The sequence below is a fragment of the Staurois parvus genome, unplaced genomic scaffold (assembly GCF_062004578.1).
Source record: "Staurois parvus isolate SC_StPar_1 unplaced genomic scaffold, SC_StPar_1.0 ptg003130l, whole genome shotgun sequence".
In the NCBI taxonomy this organism is placed as follows: Eukaryota; Metazoa; Chordata; class Amphibia; order Anura; family Ranidae; genus Staurois; species Staurois parvus.
Genome location: NW_028320926.1, coordinates 548 through 22,500, shown reverse-complemented (window position 1 = coordinate 22,500; position 21,953 = coordinate 548). Strand labels below are relative to the sequence as shown.

The 21,953-nt window shown below is 52.8% G+C and overlaps 2 protein-coding genes across 5 annotated transcripts in view; one reads left to right on the top strand and one right to left on the bottom strand.

The window, feature by feature from the left end:
• Positions 1 to 15,373, top strand: part of FAM20A (FAM20A golgi associated secretory pathway pseudokinase) — a 40,239-nt gene extending 24,866 nt beyond the window's left edge. For all 3 annotated transcript variants that reach the window (XM_089667253.1, XM_089667252.1, XM_089667251.1), the window contains exons 2-11: positions 4,316 to 4,488; positions 5,379 to 5,429; positions 8,897 to 8,975; positions 9,110 to 9,202; positions 9,278 to 9,393; positions 9,932 to 10,112; positions 11,885 to 11,994; positions 13,294 to 13,375; positions 13,456 to 13,515; positions 14,905 to 15,373. In XM_089667253.1, coding sequence (XP_089523379.1) covers positions 4,326 to 4,488; positions 5,379 to 5,429; positions 8,897 to 8,975; positions 9,110 to 9,202; positions 9,278 to 9,393; positions 9,932 to 10,112; positions 11,885 to 11,994; positions 13,294 to 13,375; positions 13,456 to 13,515; positions 14,905 to 15,172 — 1,203 coding nt within the window. In that variant the 5' untranslated portion in view covers positions 4,316 to 4,325 and the 3' untranslated portion in view covers positions 15,173 to 15,373. The remainder of the gene's footprint in view (positions 1 to 4,315; positions 4,489 to 5,378; positions 5,430 to 8,896; positions 8,976 to 9,109; positions 9,203 to 9,277; positions 9,394 to 9,931; positions 10,113 to 11,884; positions 11,995 to 13,293; positions 13,376 to 13,455; positions 13,516 to 14,904) is intronic.
• A 399-nt stretch (positions 15,374 to 15,772) lies between these two features.
• LOC149428564 (cAMP-dependent protein kinase type I-alpha regulatory subunit) lies at positions 15,773 to 21,464 on the bottom strand. 2 transcript variants are annotated; one of them, XM_089667249.1, is made up of 9 exons: positions 21,321 to 21,464; positions 19,847 to 19,939; positions 19,365 to 19,426; positions 18,436 to 18,482; positions 18,140 to 18,298; positions 18,005 to 18,065; positions 17,684 to 17,805; positions 17,510 to 17,591; positions 15,773 to 17,401 (listed from the first exon to the last, which is right to left on the bottom strand). In XM_089667249.1, the coding sequence occupies exons 1-9, from the start codon at positions 21,329 to 21,331 to the stop codon at positions 17,229 to 17,231; spliced, it is 810 nt and encodes a 269-aa protein (XP_089523375.1). In that variant the 5' UTR covers positions 21,332 to 21,464; the 3' UTR covers positions 15,773 to 17,228. The 2 variants fall into 2 exon arrangements, with proteins under 2 accessions (XP_089523375.1, XP_089523374.1); XM_089667248.1 differs by lacking the exon at positions 21,321 to 21,464.
• Between the last annotated feature and the right edge of the window lie 489 nt (positions 21,465 to 21,953).

Genomic DNA, 21,953 nt, shown 5'->3' with positions numbered 1-21,953 from the left:
ATCAGCCTTGGGTTAAGCAGCTTCAAGTTTCATAAACCAAAAGGATTTCTTGTCTCCCACTGTCAGTTTCGATGTTAAGACAGGGGACTCTTCTCTTCCTACCCCTTAGCTCAGCTTTTCTAGTATCTCCACTGGGTGCCTCCCTGGAGCAGTACACCAATCGTCTCCTTTTGGGGAGGGGGGTGTAGGTGGAGCCCTAAGTTATGACTAGAAGCTCTCATAGCTGCTATTATGATTCAGGACTCATTCTCGGGGCATTTGCCAGCCTGGCCACTAGTATATTAATACTCAGCTGCATCTGCGGAATGGTTAGAGATGAAACATCTCATATACACTTGAATGGTTCAGGAGATACAGTCAGGTCCATAAATATTGGGACATCGACACAATTCTAACATTTTTGGCTCTATACACCACCACAATGGATTTGAAATGAAACAAACAAGATGTGCTTTAACTGCAGACTGTCAGCTTTAATTTGAGGGTATTTACATCCAAATCAGGTGAACGGTGTAGGAATTACAACAGTTTGCATATGTGCCTCCCACTTGTTAAGGGACCAAAAGTAATGGGACAATTGGCTTCTCAGCTGTTCCATGGCCAGGTGTGTGTTTTTCCCTCATTATCCCAATTACAATGAGCAGATAAAAGGTCCAGAGTTCATTTCAAGTGTGCTATTTGCATTTGGAATCTGTTGCTGTCAACTCTCAAGATGAGATCCAAAGAGCTGTCACTATCAGTGAAGCCATCATTAGGCTGAAAAAACAAAACGAACCCATCAGAGAGATAGCAAAAACATTAGGCGTGGCCAAAACAACTATTTGGAACATCCTTAAAAAGAAGGAACGCCCCGGTGAGCTCAGCAACACCAAAAGACCCGGAAGACCACGGAAAACAACTGTGGTGGATGACCGAAGAATTCTTTCCCTGGTGAAGAAAACACCCTTCACAACAGTTGGCCGGATCAAGAACACTCTCCAGGAGGTAGGTGTATGTGTGTCAAAGTCAACAATCAAGAGAAGACTTCACCAGAGTGAATACAGAGGGTTCACCACAAGATGTAAACCATTGGTGAGCCTCAAACACAGGAAGGCCAGATTAGAGTTTGCCAAACGACATCTAAAAAAGCCTTCACAGTTCTGGAACAACATCCTATGGACAGATGAGACCGACATCAACTTGTACCAGAGTGATGGGAAGAGAAGAGTATGGAGAAGGAACTGCTCATGGTCCTCAGCATACCACCTCATCAGTGATCATGGTGGTGGTAGTGTCATGGCGTGGGCATGTATGGCTGCCAATGGAACTGCTTCTCTTGTATTTATTGATGATGTGACGGCTGACAGAAGCAGCCGGATGAATTGTGAAGTGTTTCGGGAATATTATCGGCTCATATTCAGCCAAATGCTTCACAACTCATTGGACGCTTCACAGTGCAGATGGACAATGACCCAAAGCAGACTGCAAAAGGAACCAAAGAGTTTTTTAAGGGAAAGAAGTGGAATGTTCTGCAATAGCCAAGTCAATCACCTGACCTGAATCCGATGGAGCATGCATTTCACTTGCTGAAGACAAAACTGAAGGGAAAATGCCCCAAGAACAAGCAGGAACTGAAGACAGTTGCAGTAGAGGCCTGGCAGAGCATCACCAGGGATGACACCCAGCGTCTGGGGATGTCTATGCGTTCCACACTTCAGGCTGTCATTGACTGCAAAGGATTTGCAACCAAGTATTAAAAAGTGAAAGTTTGATTTATGATTATTATTCTGTCCCATTACTTTTGGTCTCTTAACAAGTGGGAGGCACATATGCAAACTGTTGTAATTCCTACACCGTTCACCTGATTTGGATGTAAATACCCTCAAATTAAAGCTGACAGTCTGCAGTTAAAGCACATCTTGTTCCTTTCATTTCAAATCCATTGTGGTGGTGTATAGAGCCAAAAATGTTAGAATTGTGTCGATGTCCCAATATTTATGGACCTGACTGTATACTTTCCTGCCCTCCTATATATGCCAGCTAGGGAATGTAATATACCAAACGGTTTGTATTAACTTGACCAATCTGATGGTATGCCTGGTTTTTATGTAAGTCTCTCGTATTCCAAGAAGTCGTAGGGGAAAATGGATGTTGAATGTGGTGTCTAGTTTATTACTTCTCTGGAATGTCTTTGAAATGAAGGGCTTGGTTTACGCTTTTACAATATCCCAGATTGCACAGCTACCAGACAGCTAGGCCCCAGCTCCATTGGGGGTTCTATATCTCGGAGCTCTCCTTGCTGTGCTTTGGCTGCCTGTGACCTCTGTCATCACTCAGCCCACATGTCACTCCACAGCGAGGGAGGGGGGATGATTGGAGGAGGAAGCCTGCTTTGGGAGTGAGAAATGGTACAACATGGAAAATTCTTAAAATGGAGGACTGCATCCAGCTCTGTGGGCACGATTGCTACATCCGGCTCCAGACCTCTCATCGCCCCCGACGTGTCCGGCTCCAGACCTCTCATCGCCCCCGACGTGTCCGGCTCCAGACCTCTCATCGCCCCCGACGTGTCCGGCTCCAGACCTCTCATCGCCCCCGACGTGTCCGGCTCCAGACCTCTCATCGCCCCCGACGTGTCCGGCTCCAGACCTCTCATCGCCCCCGACGTGTCCGGCTCCAGACCTCTCATCGCCCCCGACGTGTCCGGCTCCAGACCTCTCATCGCCCCCGACGTGTCCGGCTCCAGACCTCTCATCGCCCCCGACGTGTCCGGCTCCAGACCTCTCATCGCCCCCGACGTGTCCGGCTCCTGACCTCTCATCGCCCCCGACGTGTCCGGCTCCTGACCTCTCATCGCCCCCGACGTGTCCGGCTCCAGACCGTTCTTCCACTTACATACCCAACAGTGGAGAGCTGCGTTTTGATGGATACATCCTATTCTGCCAGGGGTTGGGAGATGAAGGTCCCTACAGACTCAGAGTGGTCTGTACGGAGGGATTCCAACTGCTGCTCAGTAAAATCTTCAAGGGCAGGTTCTCCTTTACCAACCTGATACATGTAAACCCGTATTTAGGGTGTAACATGTTCAAGGACTGCACACCTTCACCTCCGAGCCCCAAGGAAGCAGGACAACTTATCTTGGGCCTGGCCTACTTTTTTTTTTTTTCTCTTTTTTTTGTTGGTCAGTGTCCAGTACTCCTGCAGGCGGCAATATAATTCAGCAGTATGTGAGGTCATGTGTCCTCCAATGGATGTAAAACAGTGGATGAAGACCTAATCACCCTATCCGGGCATTACATCCGCTGATCATCACCCCATCGGACATTATGCTGATCGCCCCATCCGGCCGTTGCACACGCTGATCATCGCCTCATCGGGCATTGCACACGCTGATCATTGCTCCATCCGGGCATTGCACACGCCGATCATCGCCCCATCGGGCATTGCACACGCTGATCATCGCCCCATCCAAGCATTGCACACGCCGATCATCGCCCCATCGGGCATTGCACACGCTGATCATCGCCCATCGGACATTATGCTGATCGCCCCATCCGGCCGTTGCACACGCTGATCATCGCCTCATCGGAGATTGCACACGCTGATCATCGCTCCATCCGGGCATTGCACACGCTGATCATCGCCCCATCCGGGCATTGCACACGCTGATCATCGCCCCATCGGGCATTGCACACGCTGATCATCGCCCCATCGGGCATTGCACACGCTGATCATCGCTCCATCCGGGCATTGCACACGCTGATCATCGCCCCATCCGGGCATTGCACACGCCGATCATCGCCCCATCGGGCATTGCACACGCTGATCATCGCCCCATCGGACATTATGCTGATCGCCCCATCCGGCCGTTGCACACGCTGATCATCGCCTCATCGGACATTGCACACGCTGATCATCGCCCCATCCGGGCATTGCACACGCTGATCATCGCCCCATCGGACATTGCACACGCTGATCATCGCTCCATCCGGGCATTGCACACGCTGATCATCGCCCCATCCGGGCATTGCACACGCTGATCATCGCCCCATCCGGGCATTGCACACGCTGATCATCGCCCCATCCGGGCATTGCACACGCTGATCATCGCCCCATCCGGGCATTGCACACGCTGATCATCGCCCCATCCAAGCATTGCACACGCTGATCATCGCCCCATCGGGCATTGCACACGCTGATCATCGCCCCATCCGGCCATTACACACTGACCACCATCCATAATCTGCTATAACCTCTTTCAAATCCCAGCCAAAGCTCCACTCTGGAGGTTTTCTCTGTCCCGGGAGGCTTTAATTTTGTGAACTTGTCTTTACAGACGGCAGAGGATGCAGCACACCGAGCACAACCTCACCACCTCCCTGGAGGAGTACCACACATCCTGGCTGCAGTTCCATCTGGGTATCAGTAAGGAGGCACTCTACCCCCGGCACAGCTCAGTGGTGGACCAACTACTCCGCAATATGAATACTCTGACCATTATAGGTGCAGGTAAGATGGGACTATTTCATCCCCCCGTACTGCCACTTCAATGGGGACTCCTCCATCACCCCAACCCCCCACTGCCACTTCAATGGGGACTCCTCCATTCCCCCCCCCCCACACACACACACTGCCACTTCAATGGGGACTCCACCACCCCCCACTGCCACTTCAATGGGGACTCCTCCACCACCCCCCACTGCCACTTCAATGGGGACTTCTCCACCACCCCCCACTGCCACTTCAATGGGGACTCCTCCACCCCCCTCCCCCCACACTTCCGCCTCCTTGGGGACAACACACACACACGTATATACACGTATAGATCATATCAGCTTGTTCACACAGGAGCTGAATCCCACATTGTATGGAAGGGATCAGAGCGGGATCAGACGTAAACAGCAATCCATAGATTAGACACTGCAAATTACACCTGTGATTAACACGTCTTCCTATAATTATATGTCTCCTGGATCCGCCATCCACACCAATGATTACCAGTCTCCTGTCTGTAACTTCACTGCATGCAGGTCACTGAGCCAAGGTGAGACATCTCTAGAGATCAGGGCTGCAATAAATTGAAGAATATATCAATATAGATCTGTCAGGAGAGGGATGAGATGGAGCGATGTTCTACAGAAGGATTTTATAGTAGAAATATGACACTGCCTTGTGACAGGCTGATCCTGCAGCACACGGTAAGGCATGCCGGATGAGCGCGCGGTAAGGCATGCCGGATGAGCGCGCGGTAAGGCATGCCGGATGAGCGCACAGTGTGGTTCTGGGTCCAGGTCTCTGTATCTGGAGAAGTCAAAGTCAGGATGAAGCTGCAGGTGATGGGCAGAGGGGGGCGTTATGACCCGGTGTGTTTGACCCTCTGGCTCTCCTTTTTCTTCCAGATTACAGTCCAGATGAGAAGGCTCTCAATGGGGAGTGTGACTGCAGCCAGAGTAAGTGATCACCCCACCATCATTCACCTACTGACAATACTACAGGTTGATGGGAACTCCACCTCCCCCACAGCAGCCAATCAGAGTTCCACTGGTGGAGGGTGACAGTTGGGTACACACATTCCAGCAGACAAGATCCCCACGTCCCAACAACCATGTGGAAGTTGGGGAATCTCCTCCACTGCACTATTGTATGCTGACAGCGCCCCCAACCCCCAGCTCTGGCCTGATCTGCCAGCTCTGATTGGATGCTGGTTTTCTGGCAGGACGGCTCATTAGACTGACTTCTGTTGAACAGACAGCTGTGCACACAGAATGAAAGTTGTCCGCTTCCTTCCCCTAAAGCCTACACTGCAGGACACACCATGAAGTATCCTGGAGCCAATGGGTCAGCCTGCCACCTTCAGGAGAATTGGACACCCGGCTGTAAGGACTGCCCAGTGCAACTCCACCCACTCCCAGCATGCCTCAGTTCTCCATAGTGTGCTCAGGAGAACAGACCTCTTCTCTCTGCTTTGGAAGAAGCAAAACCCGTTTTTTTTTTTACTTTTTATCAAAGCAGTTTCTTCTTCACCAGAATCCTTTTACACTTTTGGATTGGTTACTTCTCAGGTTTGCCCTGGGGGGACCATATATGGACCCCACCAGTAAAAGATGTGTGCTGACCTGTATATGGTGACCTCCAGGCATTGGCTCCTGCATCTGGTGCTAACCAAGCCATGGGCTGCTGTACAGGACAAAGGTCCACCCATCTTATGGAACCTGGTTCCTGAAGACCCCTTTAGGGGATATGGCTTGCTGGATGGCTGAAGATTGCTTGTCCCTCTCTGCTTATCTTTCAGGGGATCCGCTGGACTGAGGAAAGCTGCAGTGGCAAAGGGATTTTGCTCTTTAAATGGAACCACAGGGGCAGCGTTCTGGTCCCCTAGGGGCGGCGTTCTGGTCCCCTAGGGGTTTGTCAGTGGAATGCAGCCTGCAACATTTAATGCCACAGGTGATGGTGGGAGAGGATCGTTTTTCGGTTTAAAGCTGATCTCCAGGTTGTAGTGATGGTCCAAATGAACAATTTCCTCAGAGATGCAGCGGTTGTGTGCTCTGTATAAGCTGTATGCAGACCTCAGGAACTTTCCATCCCAATACAGCTCATACAGCTCCAACAACTACTACATCTGTTGGTTTGCAGTACACTTCTTTTTCAAGCGTGAAAATGAAAAGGAGATTCCTAGGAAGCCTTTCTCTATTCTGAACCAAGCCCTTGGGGCCTTATATATTGATTGGACCCCTCAGAAAAGGTTATTTCCTCACATTGTGGACCTGCACTAACATTCAGAGGCCATGGAGAGCTTGATCGCTCAGATCTCCAGAATGGCCTTTCTTTCCATGATTGCACAGAATGGTATGGCTCACAGCTTGGTAGGTGGACCACTCTTATGTCATGTGTACAAGACCTTGGAAGGTCAGCTCCTCTTTGTGAATTCCCTTGAGGAAAATATATTTGGGTTGGCTACTGAGGAAAGAGGATCACTACCCCACTATTGAATGGGTCTCTTCTATCATATCCGTTCGTCCCCCCAAGGTATCATCATGTACTGCAGGTTCCTCACTTGGTCCGACTCTCCACCTCTAAGCCCACCAGACCTGCTGTAAAACCTTAAATGTAATAAAGGGTGTGGGGGAAGAGGGGAGTGTGTGTAGAGAGGGACATTCCTTGACAATTAATCCATGTTTTAGGAAAGACATTGGGCCCTTCCCTTTTTTTCACTCTGTAATTTAGAGAGGTACACAAGGCGTCTCTATTGCTGTCCCCTCTCCTGTGCCTTGTGAAGCCACAAATAGGAACATGGAGCAGAAAAACAGATTGGTTTTCCTGTACCCCTATGCAGCTTACATCTACGGGTTGCCATCTTTCTTTCTTAGGGATGATCACAAGGATTTTCAAAATCGTTCACATGGACCCTTATCCACTCAGTACATGTTCCATCATGCTCCCATCTATACGAAGAACCATTACATTAAATAAACTTTAACTATGTAAGTCTGTACCCACTTCTTCTCGGATAGGACATCAACCCTCTTGTTGATGGAACCCTCCACCATACTCCTGGACACAGGCCCACCCTCGACATCCCTGGCTGTAGGCCTTCATATCTATGAAGAAAGGAATGTCCACACATACTATGCACTCTCCACATCTTCACAAATCTCTGTGACCTCTGACAACACCTCGGAATTCTTCGGTGCAGAACACCATCCACAACAGTAGGCATTCAGTAATTGTCATTTCTGTGCAGAACACAAGCACATCTTGTAAGCCATCTTCCCTCTACGCCTCCATTCCACCTCAGGAGCACCATAGAGTTGGCACCAGGCCCAGGGCCGTTTAGATCTGTACTGCAGGAGACCACATCTTGCCACTGGCATTTGTATAGGGGCTAATCCCACCCATTCTATCACTAGAGGGAATTCTCTAAAAGGGGAGCTAACACCTAATGACAATGTTCCCTTTCTCACACTATAGTGGGAACAGGGCCATCTAGAGGCAGGCAAGCTCATTTCTGTATAAGCTGTATGCAGCATTCATGAACTTTTTGGGCACGGCAAGTCCAGGGACAGGCATTATGCTGACATTTCGGGCAGGGTGAGTCCAGGGGCGGGTGTCGTGCCGACATTTCGGGCAGGGTGAGTCCAGGGGCGGGTGTCGTGCCGACATTTCGGGCAGGGTGAGTCCAGGGGCGGGTGTCGTGCCGACATTTCGGGCAGGGTGAGTCTAGGGGCGGGCGTCGTGCCGACATTTCAGGCAGGGCGAGTCCCAGGGGCAGGCGTCGTGCCGACATTTCGGGCAGGGCGAGTCCAGGGGCGGGCGTCGTGCCGACATTTTGGGCAGGGCGAGTCCAGGGGCGGGCATCGTGCCGACATTTCAGGCAGGGCGAGTCCCAGGGGCAGGCGTCGTGCCGACATTTTGGGCAGGGCGAGTCCAGGGGCGGGCGTCGTGCCGACATTTCAGGCAGGGCGAGTCTAGAGATTGGTGTCAGGAATACAAGTCGTCTGCATTCGGAGCGTTCCTTACTGGCCACATACTGCCCTGTTAGTACCTCTGGCAAATTCTGGGCGCTGGGGAAGGGTGGTCACTAAAGATGAAACCATCTCCTAGCTGGCTGCAGGTTTGGGGTAAGGGGACGGGGTGGATGCAGAAAGGGGGGTTTGTTGGGTTTGTCCCCCAGGGGGCGGGGCATCCTGTCTTGGGCAGATTTCCGAAGTACTCCTTGTATGTTCTCTCATCAGGAACAATGTATTGTTTTCTTCATCATGATGGCCGTACACATTGCAATCTGATGATCGAATGATGATGCAGTACAAGGGCCCTCCTGATTGGATGTGAATTGAAGGGATTGTTGAGGCAGGTTTTGGTAAGAGATTGTCCAGTCATATTGGATCATATTCAGAATCTCTTTTCCCTTTCTTTGTAGTTGTGAAGCCAAGCGGGACTCACCTGAAGTTAGTTCTGAGGTTCCAGGATTTCGGGAAAGCCATGTTTAAGCCGATAAGGTATTGAAGTCAGATCTCTGCATTGTTTGTCCTCATATCTTATTACCAAACGAGAACTATGGCCTGACTCCCCAGTTGTAGCCTTTACTTCCCCCTACTGTTTGGATTGCTAGCTCTTGTGTTCTCCTCCTAAGGCAGAGCCGAGATGAGCAAACTCCGGATGATTTCTTTTACTTTGTGGACTACCAGCGACATAACGCTGAGATAGCGGCCTTCCACCTGGACCGGTAAGTCCTTCAGGAGTCCATTCCTCTGGTGTTTAATATCTGCTAGTAATGACTCTGACCATTCTCTGTCTCCAGGATTCTGGACTTCCGGCGAGTTCCCCCAGTTTCTGGACGACTAGTCAATGTGACCAGTGACATCCTGGAGGTGACCAGCAATGCTGACTTGGAAAGTGTGTTCTTCGTCTCTCCAGGTATGGGGTTATTCGTGAAAAATGATCCTGAGAGATCTTCATGTCTATCCTGAGATCAACATTTATCTGCATGATCTCCATAGACCCCTGGAGAGCTCCAGAAACACCGATCCTGTGAGGACTCCAGACACGGACCTTGTGAGATTTCCACACAGATGATGATACCAGGATACGTGTCTGCGGAGTCCTCGCAGGATGCATGTCTGTGACGATTATACAGATAATTATGATCCCAGGTTAGACATGATCTCCATAGACACGGACCATGTGAGATCTCCACACATATGATAATATCAGACAAGACATGATGATCGCGCAGGATGCGTGTCTGCGGAGTCCTCACAGGATGCGTGTCTGCGGAGTCCTCACAGGATGCGTGTCTGCGGAGTCCTCACAGGATGCGTGTCTGCGGAGTCCTCACAGGATGCGTGTCTGCGGAGATTATACAGACAATTAGGATCCCAGGATGGACACAGATCCTGGGAGATCTCCATGTCTGTTCCGGGATCCTCACTGATGTCCTCATTTCCCTCCTCAGCGAACAATGTCTGCTTCTTTGCCAAGTGTCTGTACATGTGTAAGACGGAGTATGCAGTCTGTGGGAATCCGCACACATTGGAGGGATCCCTCTCCACATTCCTGCCTTCCTTGTCCTTTGCACCCCGTCTGTCTGTGCCGAGCCCCTGGATCCGCTCCTACACCTTCACTGGGAAGGAAGAGTAAGTAGTACAATGTCTGCAACTGAAATGATAAAATCGGCCCCTAGAAGTCTTTCCTGTCATAGACTGCCCCCAACTAATCCCCGGAGGGCACATCTATAGGTCATGTAACAATACACAGCTCATGGTCAGTAACCCCATAGAATGATGCCATTCCCTCAGTTGCTGGTACTTGTAGTTCTAAAGCAGCAGGGGAGGCTCAGTTTCCGGAGTGGTTCTGCTCCAGATGTGATGCTTCCCACAATCCTCAGTCACTGCGCCCAATGATCCCACCGGCAGCCAGATGTTGCAGCTGCAACTTAATGCTGAAAGGGATTTAACCCTCTGCTGCTCATGGGGCCCCTTTTCATAGGATCTGGCCATTCTGATTTTTGTAAGATGGAGTGTGTCTGATGTCTGCCCCCCTGACGGCTGCCCCCTCTACTGTTCATGAAGGGAAGATTTGAATCCAAGTGACCCCTGTATATGAACAGAGGACGGGGGACCCCTCTATACAAATTAAGGGCAGGTGTTGATCCCAGGAGTCTCTCTATATGGATGGGGGTATCCTGATTTTGATCATGGAGACCCCGCTATACTAATGGGGGACAGGTTCCAATCTTGGGACCCCTCTATATGGATAGGGGACAGGTGCCAATCTCGGGGACACCTCTATACGGATAGGGGACAGGTGCCAATCTCGGGGACACCTCTATACGGATAGGGGACAGGTGCCAATCTCAGGGACACCTCTATACGGGTAGGGGATAGCTCTATAGGAACAGGTGCCATATGGATGGGGGGGAAGTGCTGATCCCCGTGATCCCTCTATATGTATGGGGGGGCAGGAGTTGACCCCCGGGGACCCCTCTATATGTATGGGGGGGCAGGAGTTGACCCCCGGGGACCCCTCTATATGTATGGGGGGGCAGGAGTTGACCCCCGGGGACCCCTCTATATGTATGGGGGGCAAGTGTTGACCTATGGGGACCCCTCTATATGTATGGGGGGGCAGGTGTTGACCTACGGGGACCCCTCTATATGTATGGGGGGGCAGGTGTTGACCCCCGGGGACCCCTCTATATGTATGGGGGGGCAGGTGTTGACCCCCGGGGACCCCTCTATATGTATGGGGGGGCAGGTGTTGACCCCCGGGGACCCCTCTATATGTATGGGGGGGCAGGTGTTGACCCCCGGGGACCTCTCTATATGTATGGGGGGGCAGGTGTTGATGCCCGGCAACCTTCTATACAGACACACACATTCTGGGGCTCCCCACCACAAGTTGTTTTTTGGTCAGTGGATCCCTCAGGTGACGTCTCATTTTGTGGAATTTATTTTTTCCTGTCTTCTGAATAACAATGATGTCGGTGGCCAATTTTCCACTGACGTGTAGAGAACATCTGGATTGTCCCATCTGGCGGGGGAGTCACATCCATGGAGCAATGCACCCAACGCTGACGTACCGCCTGCCGATGGGAAGGATGCTCAGTGTGTGGTGCCACCTAGTGGCTGGACCCATCCTGTGCATGTAGAGTACACTTCTATACTAGAATCAATGAACACTTTTCAGTCCCTACAGATCAGTGTCTGGAGACTCAACATGGAGGAGGACGCTGTCCATCCGCATTGTATTCCTGCCAGAGATGCTCCTGACCTGCGTATGTAGAGTACACCTCCATATTAGAATGGGTGGCCTGCAGGGAATGATGGGGGTTCAGGGGGAGGATGGCGTCCATCCACATTGTATTCCTCCCAGAGATCCTCCTGACCTGCATTTTCCTGTCTGTTAGGTGGGAGGTGAACACGGCATACTGTGACTCCATCAAACAGCTGCCCCCCTACAACAACCCCCAGAGGCTCCTCGGTGTCATCGACATGGCCGTCTTTGACTTTCTGATCGGTAAGTTATTGGTAAGCCCAGTCTGGGTCTGTCTGAGCGGGATTCATGGCATGCTCACAACTGTGCAATGACCTCCATTAGGAATCGCTCTCAGTGGAGACCATGTGCTTCGGATTGGCGGTCAGCAACGGTCTGGCTTGGTCCACATCTACTTTAGAGAGCAGAATTGTCTGCACCCTCCATGTGGTCCCACTCACACTACAGCAACCTGGAGTTGGTGCAAACCCTTAATCCTTGCACATGATTGGATGTCTGTAAGGGGCAGTACCGCAGTGTTGTCACACCCACATTACATACGCTATACATCTAAGGTCAGCCCTTATATACAGAGGAAGGGAGAGCTAGTCTGTGCAGTGTGGAGAATCGTGTCCTGGAACCCCACACCATACTACAAATCGTTATGCAGAGAGAGAGTCCAGCCCACTGAGAGCACCCCTGCACTGACCTTGACCTGCTGGGAGCACCCCCACAGTGACCTTGGCCCGCTGGGAGCACCCCCACAGTGACCTTGGCCCGCTGAGCACCCCCACAGTGACCTTGGCCCGCTGAGCACCCCCACAGTGACCTTGGCCCGCTGAGCACCCCCACAGTGACCTTGGCCCGGGTGAGAGCACCCCCACACTGACCTTGACCCACTGGGAGCACCCCCGCAGTGACCTTGGCCCCAGTGAGAGCACCCCCGCAGTGACCTTGGCCCCGCTGAGAGCACCCCCGCAGTGACCTTGGCCCCGCTGAGAGCACCCCCGCAGTGACCTTGGCCCCGCTGAGAGCACCCCCGCAGTGACCTTGGCCCCGCTGAGAGCACCCCCGCAGTGACCTTGGCCCCGCTGAGAGCACCCCCACACCGACCTTGGCCCGCTGAGAGCACCCCCACAGTGACCTTGGCCCCAGTGAGAGCACCCCCACAGTGACCTTTATCCCAGGTGAGAGCACCCCCACACTGACCTTGGCCCGCTGAGCACCCCCACACTGACCTTGGCCCGCTGAGCACCCCCTCAGTGACCTTGGTCCTCAGTGACTTTGGCCCGGGTGAGAGCACCCCCACAGTGACTTTAGCCCGGGTGAGAGCACCCCCACACTGACCTTGACCCGCTGGGAGCACCCCCGCAGTGACCTTGGCCCCAGTGAGAGCACCCCCGCAGTGACCTTGGTCCGCTGAGAGCACGCCCACACCAACCTTGGCCCCAGTGAGAGCACCCCCGCAGTGACCTTTGCCCCCAGGTGAGAGCACCCTCCCAGAGCTGCACAGATACCTGAAGATGGCCATACTCCATCATGGCTTCTGTTTTCCCCCTGCAGGGAACATGGATCGCCATCACTACGAGATATTCACCAAGTTTGGAGATGACGGTTTCCTTCTTCACCTGGATAACGCCAGAGGGTGGGTGACATGTGTAGTAACATGATCAGGAGGCTCCGCCCTCCCAGCACATGGCTGATGTGGTCCTGGCTGTATTGCAGGTTCGGACAACACTCCCGTGATGAGACGACCATCCTGGCACCTCTGTACCAATGCTGCATGTGAGTCCCTCCCGTATCCTATCCCTGACGAGGACGGCACTGTATGAAGGGTGGAGCCTGTCTGGTACCTGGAGTGCTGACAATGGGTGGGATGTTGGTACAATGCTCCCAGCCTCGAGCAGCCCATACGTTGTTTTATTTGTTCCTCCAGTGGGGTGGATAAAGGAGAATTCCTCCATCCAGACATTCCATGTGATGGGGGAATCCCTCCTGCTCTGCCATTGTATTCTGACAGAGGAGTTTCCCCCGCCATCCTAATACACTGATCAGTGCTGCAGTCTATAGCCAGCGGCATGGACTGGGAAAAACCTGACGGGCTCGTTGTATACAAGGCGATGGATAGAACCAGCCTGCCCATACATGGATTGAAATCTGGCTGGTTCAGCAGGGACCATTTCAATCCATGTATGGTTGTCCTAAGAACAGCAATCTGTCCCTAAGCGAGTCTCCAATGAGGTCCACCCACCATCAGCGCTGTATCGTTGTTGGCCTGAGAGCTCAGCTTTTATTGTCCTTATTCTAGGTGAGGGACTGGGAACTGCAGTACTAAAAGTCCCTATGGACTATGGTAGGCTCCCTATCATGTCTTATTACAAGCAGATGGGCAGCTTCCGTCTGTCACTTTGCACATACACTTGCTTTTTCCTCTATCTGTGGTGGCGCTAAACCAGCATCCTGTCATGGGGGGGACATTCTCATAGTCCGCACAGGAACTAAACCAACCTCTTGCCATGGTGGGGACATTCTCATAGTCCGCACAGGAACTAAACCAACCTCTTGCCATGGTGGGGACATTCTTGTAGTCCGCACAGGAACTAAACCAACCTCGTGTCATGGTGGGAACGTTCTCGTAGTCCGCACAGGGACTAAACAGACAGCCTGTCATGGTGGGGGCATTCTCGTAGTCCGCACAGGGACTAAACCGACGGCCTGTCATGGTGGGGGCCTTCTCGTAGTCCGCACAGGGACTAAACCGACGGCCTGTCATGGTGGGGGCGTTCTCGTAGTCCGCACAGGGACTAAACCGACGGCCTGTCATGGTGGGGGCGTTCTCGTAATCCGCACAGGGACTAAACCGACGGCCTGTCATGGTGGGGGCCTTCTCGTAGTCCGCACAGGGACTAAACCGACGGCCTGTCATGGTGGGGGCGTTCTCGTAATCCGCACAGGGTCTAAACAGTCAGCCTGTCATGGTGGGGGTGTTCTCGTAGTCCGCACAGGGACTAAACCGACGGCCTGTCATGTTGGGGGCGTTCTCGTAGTCCGCACAGGGACTAAACCGACGGCCTGTCATGGTGGGGGCGTTCTCGTAGTCCGCACAGGGACTAAACAGTTGGCCTGTCAAGGTGGCTCCATCATTTGTAACCATGTCTCGTCTTCCTCTTCTAGGCTGAGGGAGGGCACCTGGCAGCGGCTCAACCTGCTGGCTCTGCCTGAGTATCGGCTCAGTGATGTCATGGGAGAGTCATTAAGCCATGATAGCCTCAGCCCCATCCTCACCGAGCCTCATCTACGGGCCCTGGACAGGAGGCTGCAGACCGTCCTGATGGTGGTGAGAAGGTGTATCAATGTTCATGGAGAAGAGGCCGTGATCCAGAAGAAAGTCAAGCACATTCTTCCCATCACCGTCCACAGACACACCTCAACCCTCCCCTGAGGAACACATGCAGCACTGAGGAGGAGCCTTCACACTGACTACTGCTGGAGCTCATCCTCCTGACACACGGCTGGCTCTACTCTGGGGACTGCCAACCTTTCACCTGTGCCATAATCACAGATCTGCCAGCATGCTGCGCATTATCCTGAGTGTGCAGAGCAAACTGAATGAACTTCTAATAAATTCAATTCCCAAATGAAATTTGTCCCGTGTGTACCATTGCGGGGTGGACCATGTCACCACCTCCCCCGACAGGGTCTGCACATAACCCCCCACACGATTGGTTAGTCCTGACTTCACCCTCAGTGGTGATTGGATCAATAGATGCATGGCTTCACCAGCTACTATTCATGTTCAGGATCCGCCGTCCACTGCCATTTGTCTAGCTGCCCTCACAGTTCAGGATAGATGGCTTGGAGGACATGAGGCTGTAGGGTCGGTCAGTTCCCCCCTCACGGCGGCAGACGGGCAGTGATCAGACTTCTCCCCCCGTGGTGGGAACCCGTCATCCCTCACATGGCAGTAGAGAAGAGGTGAAGGGGCTGGATGCCCCCAGTAGTATTGCCCCCCCCCCCCCCCCTCAAGAAGCAGCAGACACGGTAAGAATTCAAATCCTCTTTATTGCTGAACCTGCTTATAGGAGAAATCTCTAAGAAAAGGAATATATATTTATATATTTATAGATATCATCTGTCGGCACATACAATAAGTGAGACTTCTAGAATCCGGTAACAATACAAAAATGGTCCTCTTTATCTGACTAAAGTGTACCTGTCTAGGACAGCAAGAGCTCGTGTCTTCCCATCCATGGTGACCGCGGTCACATGACAGTACTTCCTGTCACGCCGGCCTCAATTGAACTGGGTTTTCTATGAAGCAAAATCGGTTTGTGTTGCCATATACGGAACTGGAAGCGAGACGCAGACACACACAGAGGAAAATAGACCACACCCCAACCAATCAGCTGCTAGGAAACCGCCCGGCACTGCTGCGCTCATCTTCCGATGACCCCTTCATTCAGAAGCAGTGATTAAGAATACAGTGAAATCACACGAGGTGACAAATGTACCAAAAATCAAAAGGAAAATAACAAAAATCTGTCAGGACCAACATGGGGAGAGACTGGAACTGCCAACACGCCACCAAGCCCTGACCTGTCCCAATCCCCCATCTCTATGGTACCTGAAATCCAACCAATCATGGCAGCTGCTGTGCACTCCCTACCTACCCTCCATACCCCCTCCCTGATGGTGGCCTCTGCATCCCCTACCTACCCTCCATACCCCCTCCCTGATGGTGGCCTCTGCATCCCCTACCTACCCTCCATACCCCCTCCCTGATGGTGGCCTCTGCATCCCCAACCTACCCTCCATACCCCTTCCCTGATGGTGGCCTCTGCAGTTCATACCGCCCCCCCACCTACCCTCCATACCCCTTCCCTGATGGTGGCCTCTGCAGTTCATACCGCCCCCCCACCCCACACACATGGTGGCCTCTACATCCCTGATCTGGCTTACTGATCCATGCCACCTGAAATCCACCAACCACGGTAGTTGCTTGGCACCCCCTTTCAACCCCCCATTTGTACTACTCTTGATACATGATACCTGAAATCCACCGACCAAGGTGGCCTCTCTACATGCCCCATCTGCCATCCATCCGAAATATGAGAGACATGACAGAAGCTACACAATACAAACATTGTCCAATAAAAAAGCCAGCCCCCCCACCCCGGTGTAGAAGAAGCGAACCCCTGCTCTCACTACAACACCCATCACACGAGCCGCGCACACACAAGCGGTCACAGCACTTTTCTTTGCGTGCAGAAATATGGATTCAGCTAAAGTGACCCTTCGAGAGGACGAAGGAGAGCAGAGAAATGTGACTGCAAGCAGACTACCCACAATGCCCCTCTCAGGTCACTCTAGACACTGGCAATTATAGGGTGACGAGGAACAGGGAGGGTGTGGGGCTTTGTTGCTGCGTGTCGGAGGATGGTGGCGGCGTGGTGGAAGTAAAGCGGTGCAGTGGTGGAGGGACGGGGCCGTAGAGGAATTCAGACTGACAGTGACACAAAGCTGTTGTACTGCTGGATGTTTCTCTTCAAGATGTCAGAACAGGGACCCAGGACCCGTTCAAAGCGTGGGCGGTCCAACTTCACACATTTCAAGGGCCCGCGAGCCACCACAGTGGCTGCTCGAGGCCGATTCATCAGCAGGGCAATCTCACCTGAAAGGAAGAGTAAAGGTCAATGTATGACAGCAATGACACCTCCCCTAAGGAGGGGCTATCGGAGGACGTGTTGAAGTTGGGAACCAGCCAATGCCGCCAACTCACCAAAATAATCTGAAGGACCCAGCCGGCCGACCTCCACAAACTCCTCATTCTCAGAGCGGCGTTGGAGCACGGCAGCAGTACCCTGCGGGAAACCACCAACAAATATTATATCGGAAGGAGAATTCAAACCAACACCCCAGGACAGGCGCAGCAGATTCCCCAATGGTGGCTCACCTCCAGGATGATGAAGAACTCGTCCCCAGGCTCACCCTGCACCACAATCTTCTGTCCATCCTCAAACTGAACAGGCTCTAGAGCGTCCGCCACAGTCAGCCGCTCCCACTTGTCCAGAGATTCTGCAGGGAAAACAAATGCGTTGGAGGGAATAGCCAACCAACCACCCAACAGCAGTGACTTTGGTCACATGAACAGGGAAGGATCAGCCAATCACATGCATGGTGGTAAACTGACACTTCCTTTCTCTGGAAATGTCACTCCGCAGGCCACACCCACCAGGAAGGGAGTAGTACCCCTGGGGAGGAGCCAAGCACTCACCCAGAATGGAGACTTTGCTCAAGAACTCCTCGTACATCTTGCGCTTGCGTAGTGTGCTCCCCTGAAATAGAAGCATGGGTCAGGTGTCTGCACTGCATGAGCAAACAATGGGACCGCCGCATTCCAGATATTTACCATGAGGATCCTCCTGTAACTATCCCGGTCAATTCCCCACAACTTCACATTGGTTTTGGCTTTCACAGTGGCTGCCCTTGGCGTTCCATAGATTAATGCCAATTCTCCGAAACTTCCGCCCTCTCCGATACTGGTCATCCACTCGTTATTGACATAAACCTGTAAGAGAGGGATTCCTGAATTCAACTCCCCTATGTACAGTGATCCGAGAACTGGTCGTTCAGGGGTTTAATACATGAAACTGCGCCAGTCACATGGTGACAGCCAACTTCAGGACAGAGACCCCAAATACTCACATCCATCTCCCCCTGGTCCACCACATAGAAATTATCGCCTTCATCACCTGCAAAAAAAAAAAAAAAAATGGTCACACTGGACAACCTGAACAGGACACACCGCCAGAATGGGTCAGCCTAAGCCACCCGGGACACGCCGCCAGAACGGGTCAGCCTGAGCCACCCGGGACAGTGCATCCTGAGCCACCCGGGACACACCACCAGGACAGGTCAGCCTGAGCCACCCAGGACGGGGCAGCCCGAGCAGGACGCCACCCAGGACGGGGCAGCCCGAGCCACCCGGGACGCGCCGCCAGGACGGGGCAGCCCGAGCCACCCGGGACGCGCCGCCAGGACGGGGCAGCCCGAGCCACCCGGGACGCGCCGCCAGGACGGGGCAGCCCGAGCCACCGGGACGCGCCGCCAGGACGGGGCAGCCCGAGCCACCCGGGACGCGCCGCCAGGACGGGGCAGCCCGAGCCACCCGGGACGCGCCGCCAGGACGGGGCAGCCCGAGCCACCCGGACGCGCCGCCAGGACGGGGCAGCCCGAGCCACCCGGGACGCGCCGCCAGGACGGGGCCGCCCGAGCCACCCGGGACGCGCGCCCAGACGGGGCAGCCCGAGCCCCCCGGGCGCGCCGCCAGGACATAGCAGCACAAGCCACCCGGGACACGCCACCAGGACATAGCAGCACAAGCCACCCGGGACACACCGCCAAGACAGGGGAGCCTGAGCCACAACATCAGGACAGGGCAACCCAAGCCAGGGACACTGTGCTGACTGGCTATTCTGCCAGAATAATTCAGAACTTCCCCCATATTCCTCCAGATCACGAAGTATGTCCCACAGACCATATACAATGACTGTACATAGAGAACATGTCCCTTCCCCCACCCTCTCCCATCTTTGACTACATACCTACCTGAGAAAAGAGCCCATCCCACTCACCCTGCTGGATGACTGTTTCTCCGGCTATGTAGGTGACAGAGAACATGGCATCAAATATGTCGCTGGAAGACAGAGGAGACATTATGTACACAGAGAATCTATTCTATATACTCCTCCCCCGCCCTCCGGGAATATATTTTTCCCTTGTCTACTGTGTCTTCAATCATCTTCCATTTCTGTATGGGGGACTGGGAAGACAAGAAGGTTCCTGTGTAGAAGGGAACAGAGATTTCCCCCACACAGCAGACTTCCTGTCAACTCACTCCCGCCATTCTCTTCTCCTCACATTAATGGCCAAGTGGTAATGCCGGGTATCTGTCTGACACAACCCCATGTCACATGGCAGCCTACTAAAGGGCGACTCTGCGGAGATGGGTTCTGAATCCCCACTCCATGTATGATTCATACTCCAATATCCTCACAATGAGTGGAGTGTGTGTGTGGACCCCTCAGAGGAACCACAATCAGTGCTGTCATCTCACCTTCTCTCGTTGTCATCCAGATGTGCAAACAGAACGTTCTTCTCAATGGCCTTGGCCAGAGCCGCCATAGTCTTGTAGTTCTTTAGGGATGACCTAGGAGTGATCATATTATAATTTACAGTGAAGTTGCTGCAGGCAACTAGAAGCAAAGCCTGAAAATAAGAATGTCCCCTTCAGGCCATCTGGCATTAGTCTTCAAACGCATGCAGAGTTCAGGAGCCAGTCAACCTAACCGCCTGCTGAAAGTGCTAACCATTTGATAGATTCCTTCATATGTCTGTTGCTGACGCAGAGAGTGTGAGGATGAAAGGACAATGTTTGTACATAGGTAAAGCCAGGAGACCAGATAGGCCAAGGTTTGCAGAGCTGGGCCCAGTTCTATTCACACTCTGTATTCCCACCCCCCATAACATTAATAGGGAGAAGTACTGACACTTCAGAAGGTACCAAAAACTCCCCAAATAGAGGCAGAGACCCTCGGGCACCATCATTCCCTACAGCTTACATAGAATGCAGGCAGGGACCCTCGGGCGCCATCATTCCCTACAGCTTACATAGAATGGGGTGGCCTGTTTGCGGGACGCCGGGATGGGGTGGCCTGTTTGCGGACGCCGGGATGGGGTGGCCTGTTTGCGGGACGCCGGGATGGGGTGGCCTGTTTGCGGGACGCCGGGATGGGGTGGCCAGCTTGCGGGACGCCGGGATGGAAATGGCCAGCTTGCGGGACGCCGGGATGGGATGGCCTGTGTTACAATGAAAGATCAGAGAAGTGAGAGGTTTAGGTTCTTAGAACCCATAATTAGCCTGTTCATGATAGGGGATCTTTGAGGGTATTCCAATCCTAAATGCTGTCCAGGGGCCCCTGAAGTTAAACAAGCCTATAGACCGGTTGCATAATTTAACCCCTTGGAAAATAAAACAAAACTAAAAACACCTTACTCCTTGAGTTGACACGTGGATTGGTTGTAGATTGAACCACACCCAACCCGTATGACATACAATAACATTGATGCCTGCTCACATATGTCCGGTGCACTGGCGGTGCAGCTTCAGTGCGGTTTGAAAGTGTCCTGTAGGATTTCAAAGCAGTGCGGTCCGGTTCAGGTGTGGATTACAGGCTATTAACTTCTATGGGAACAATTTCTAAACCCCATATGTGTGAACAGGATAAGATCCTGACCTGACCTCGATGTAAACCTGTGATCAACTACTATATCAATGAGCTGTGAAACCTGAGCTTCAATCCACTCTAATAATACCCCCTTGTACAAGAACCAGCGGAAGATCCTGAGGTGGTAATCCCCCACCAAGTGTACAAGGGGCCCGTGGGAGGCCCTAAGGTGCCAAACCACCCCCCAGTGCACAAGGATCAGTGGAAGTTCATGAGGTGATTCCATGGCTCCTAGCAACTGTTAGCATCTCCTATGACCACCAGCTTTTCTTGGAGATGGTATTATTGGGGGTCTAAGCTTACCTTGCGTACATACGAAGCTGCGTCCTCCTCTGTGTACACCTCTGCACTGATAGCTCCACGCCGTCTGCGACCCTTTACTACAGGATTCATAGGTGGGGGTGGGGAGATCTCATCCTCACGGGAATCAGAGCGGGAGCCAGATTTCTGCTGGTGTAGGGTCTGCTTGGCTTCCTCCTGGTAAAGAGAAGAAAGAAATGGTTGGATGACAGTGCATAGAAGGGGTGACTGTCCCGCACCCGCGTGGGTAAAAGGGGGTGACTATTACAGGCCACAATGAGTGGCGGCTGATAGGTTTGTGTCCACTGTGCATAACAGAGCAGACACAGCCCACTCTCCTCTATAGGCCCGCCGATCCCATCATTGGGAACGCACAATCTGGGTTTTCTGATCCTCTATCCCAGCACGGGAGGCCGTAGGCCACATTAGAGAGCTCTGCAGGCCAGCGGTTGGGCACCCCTGCTCTACACAGCCCCCAAGGCTTCCTATACGCAGGCCGGTGTGATCCCAGCGAAGCCCCTACACTGCCCCAAGTCTCGCTCCCAGTTGGACCTAGAGGCACTTGTAATGCAGAGTGGGCCCAATCCCATCCAGAAAATAGTCTTTTCCAGGAGACACATCACAAGACAATCGTTC

Coding starts and splice junctions, on each gene's coding strand:
- LOC149428564 (XM_089667249.1), bottom strand. Junction 19,427..19,846: donor CTGGATGACAACGAGAGAAG/GTGAGATGACAG, acceptor TCTGTCTTCCAG/CGACATATTTGATGCCATGT. Junction 18,299..18,435: donor TGGACCAGGGGGAGATGGAT/GTGAGTATTTGG, acceptor CCTCTCTTACAG/GTTTATGTCAATAACGAGTG.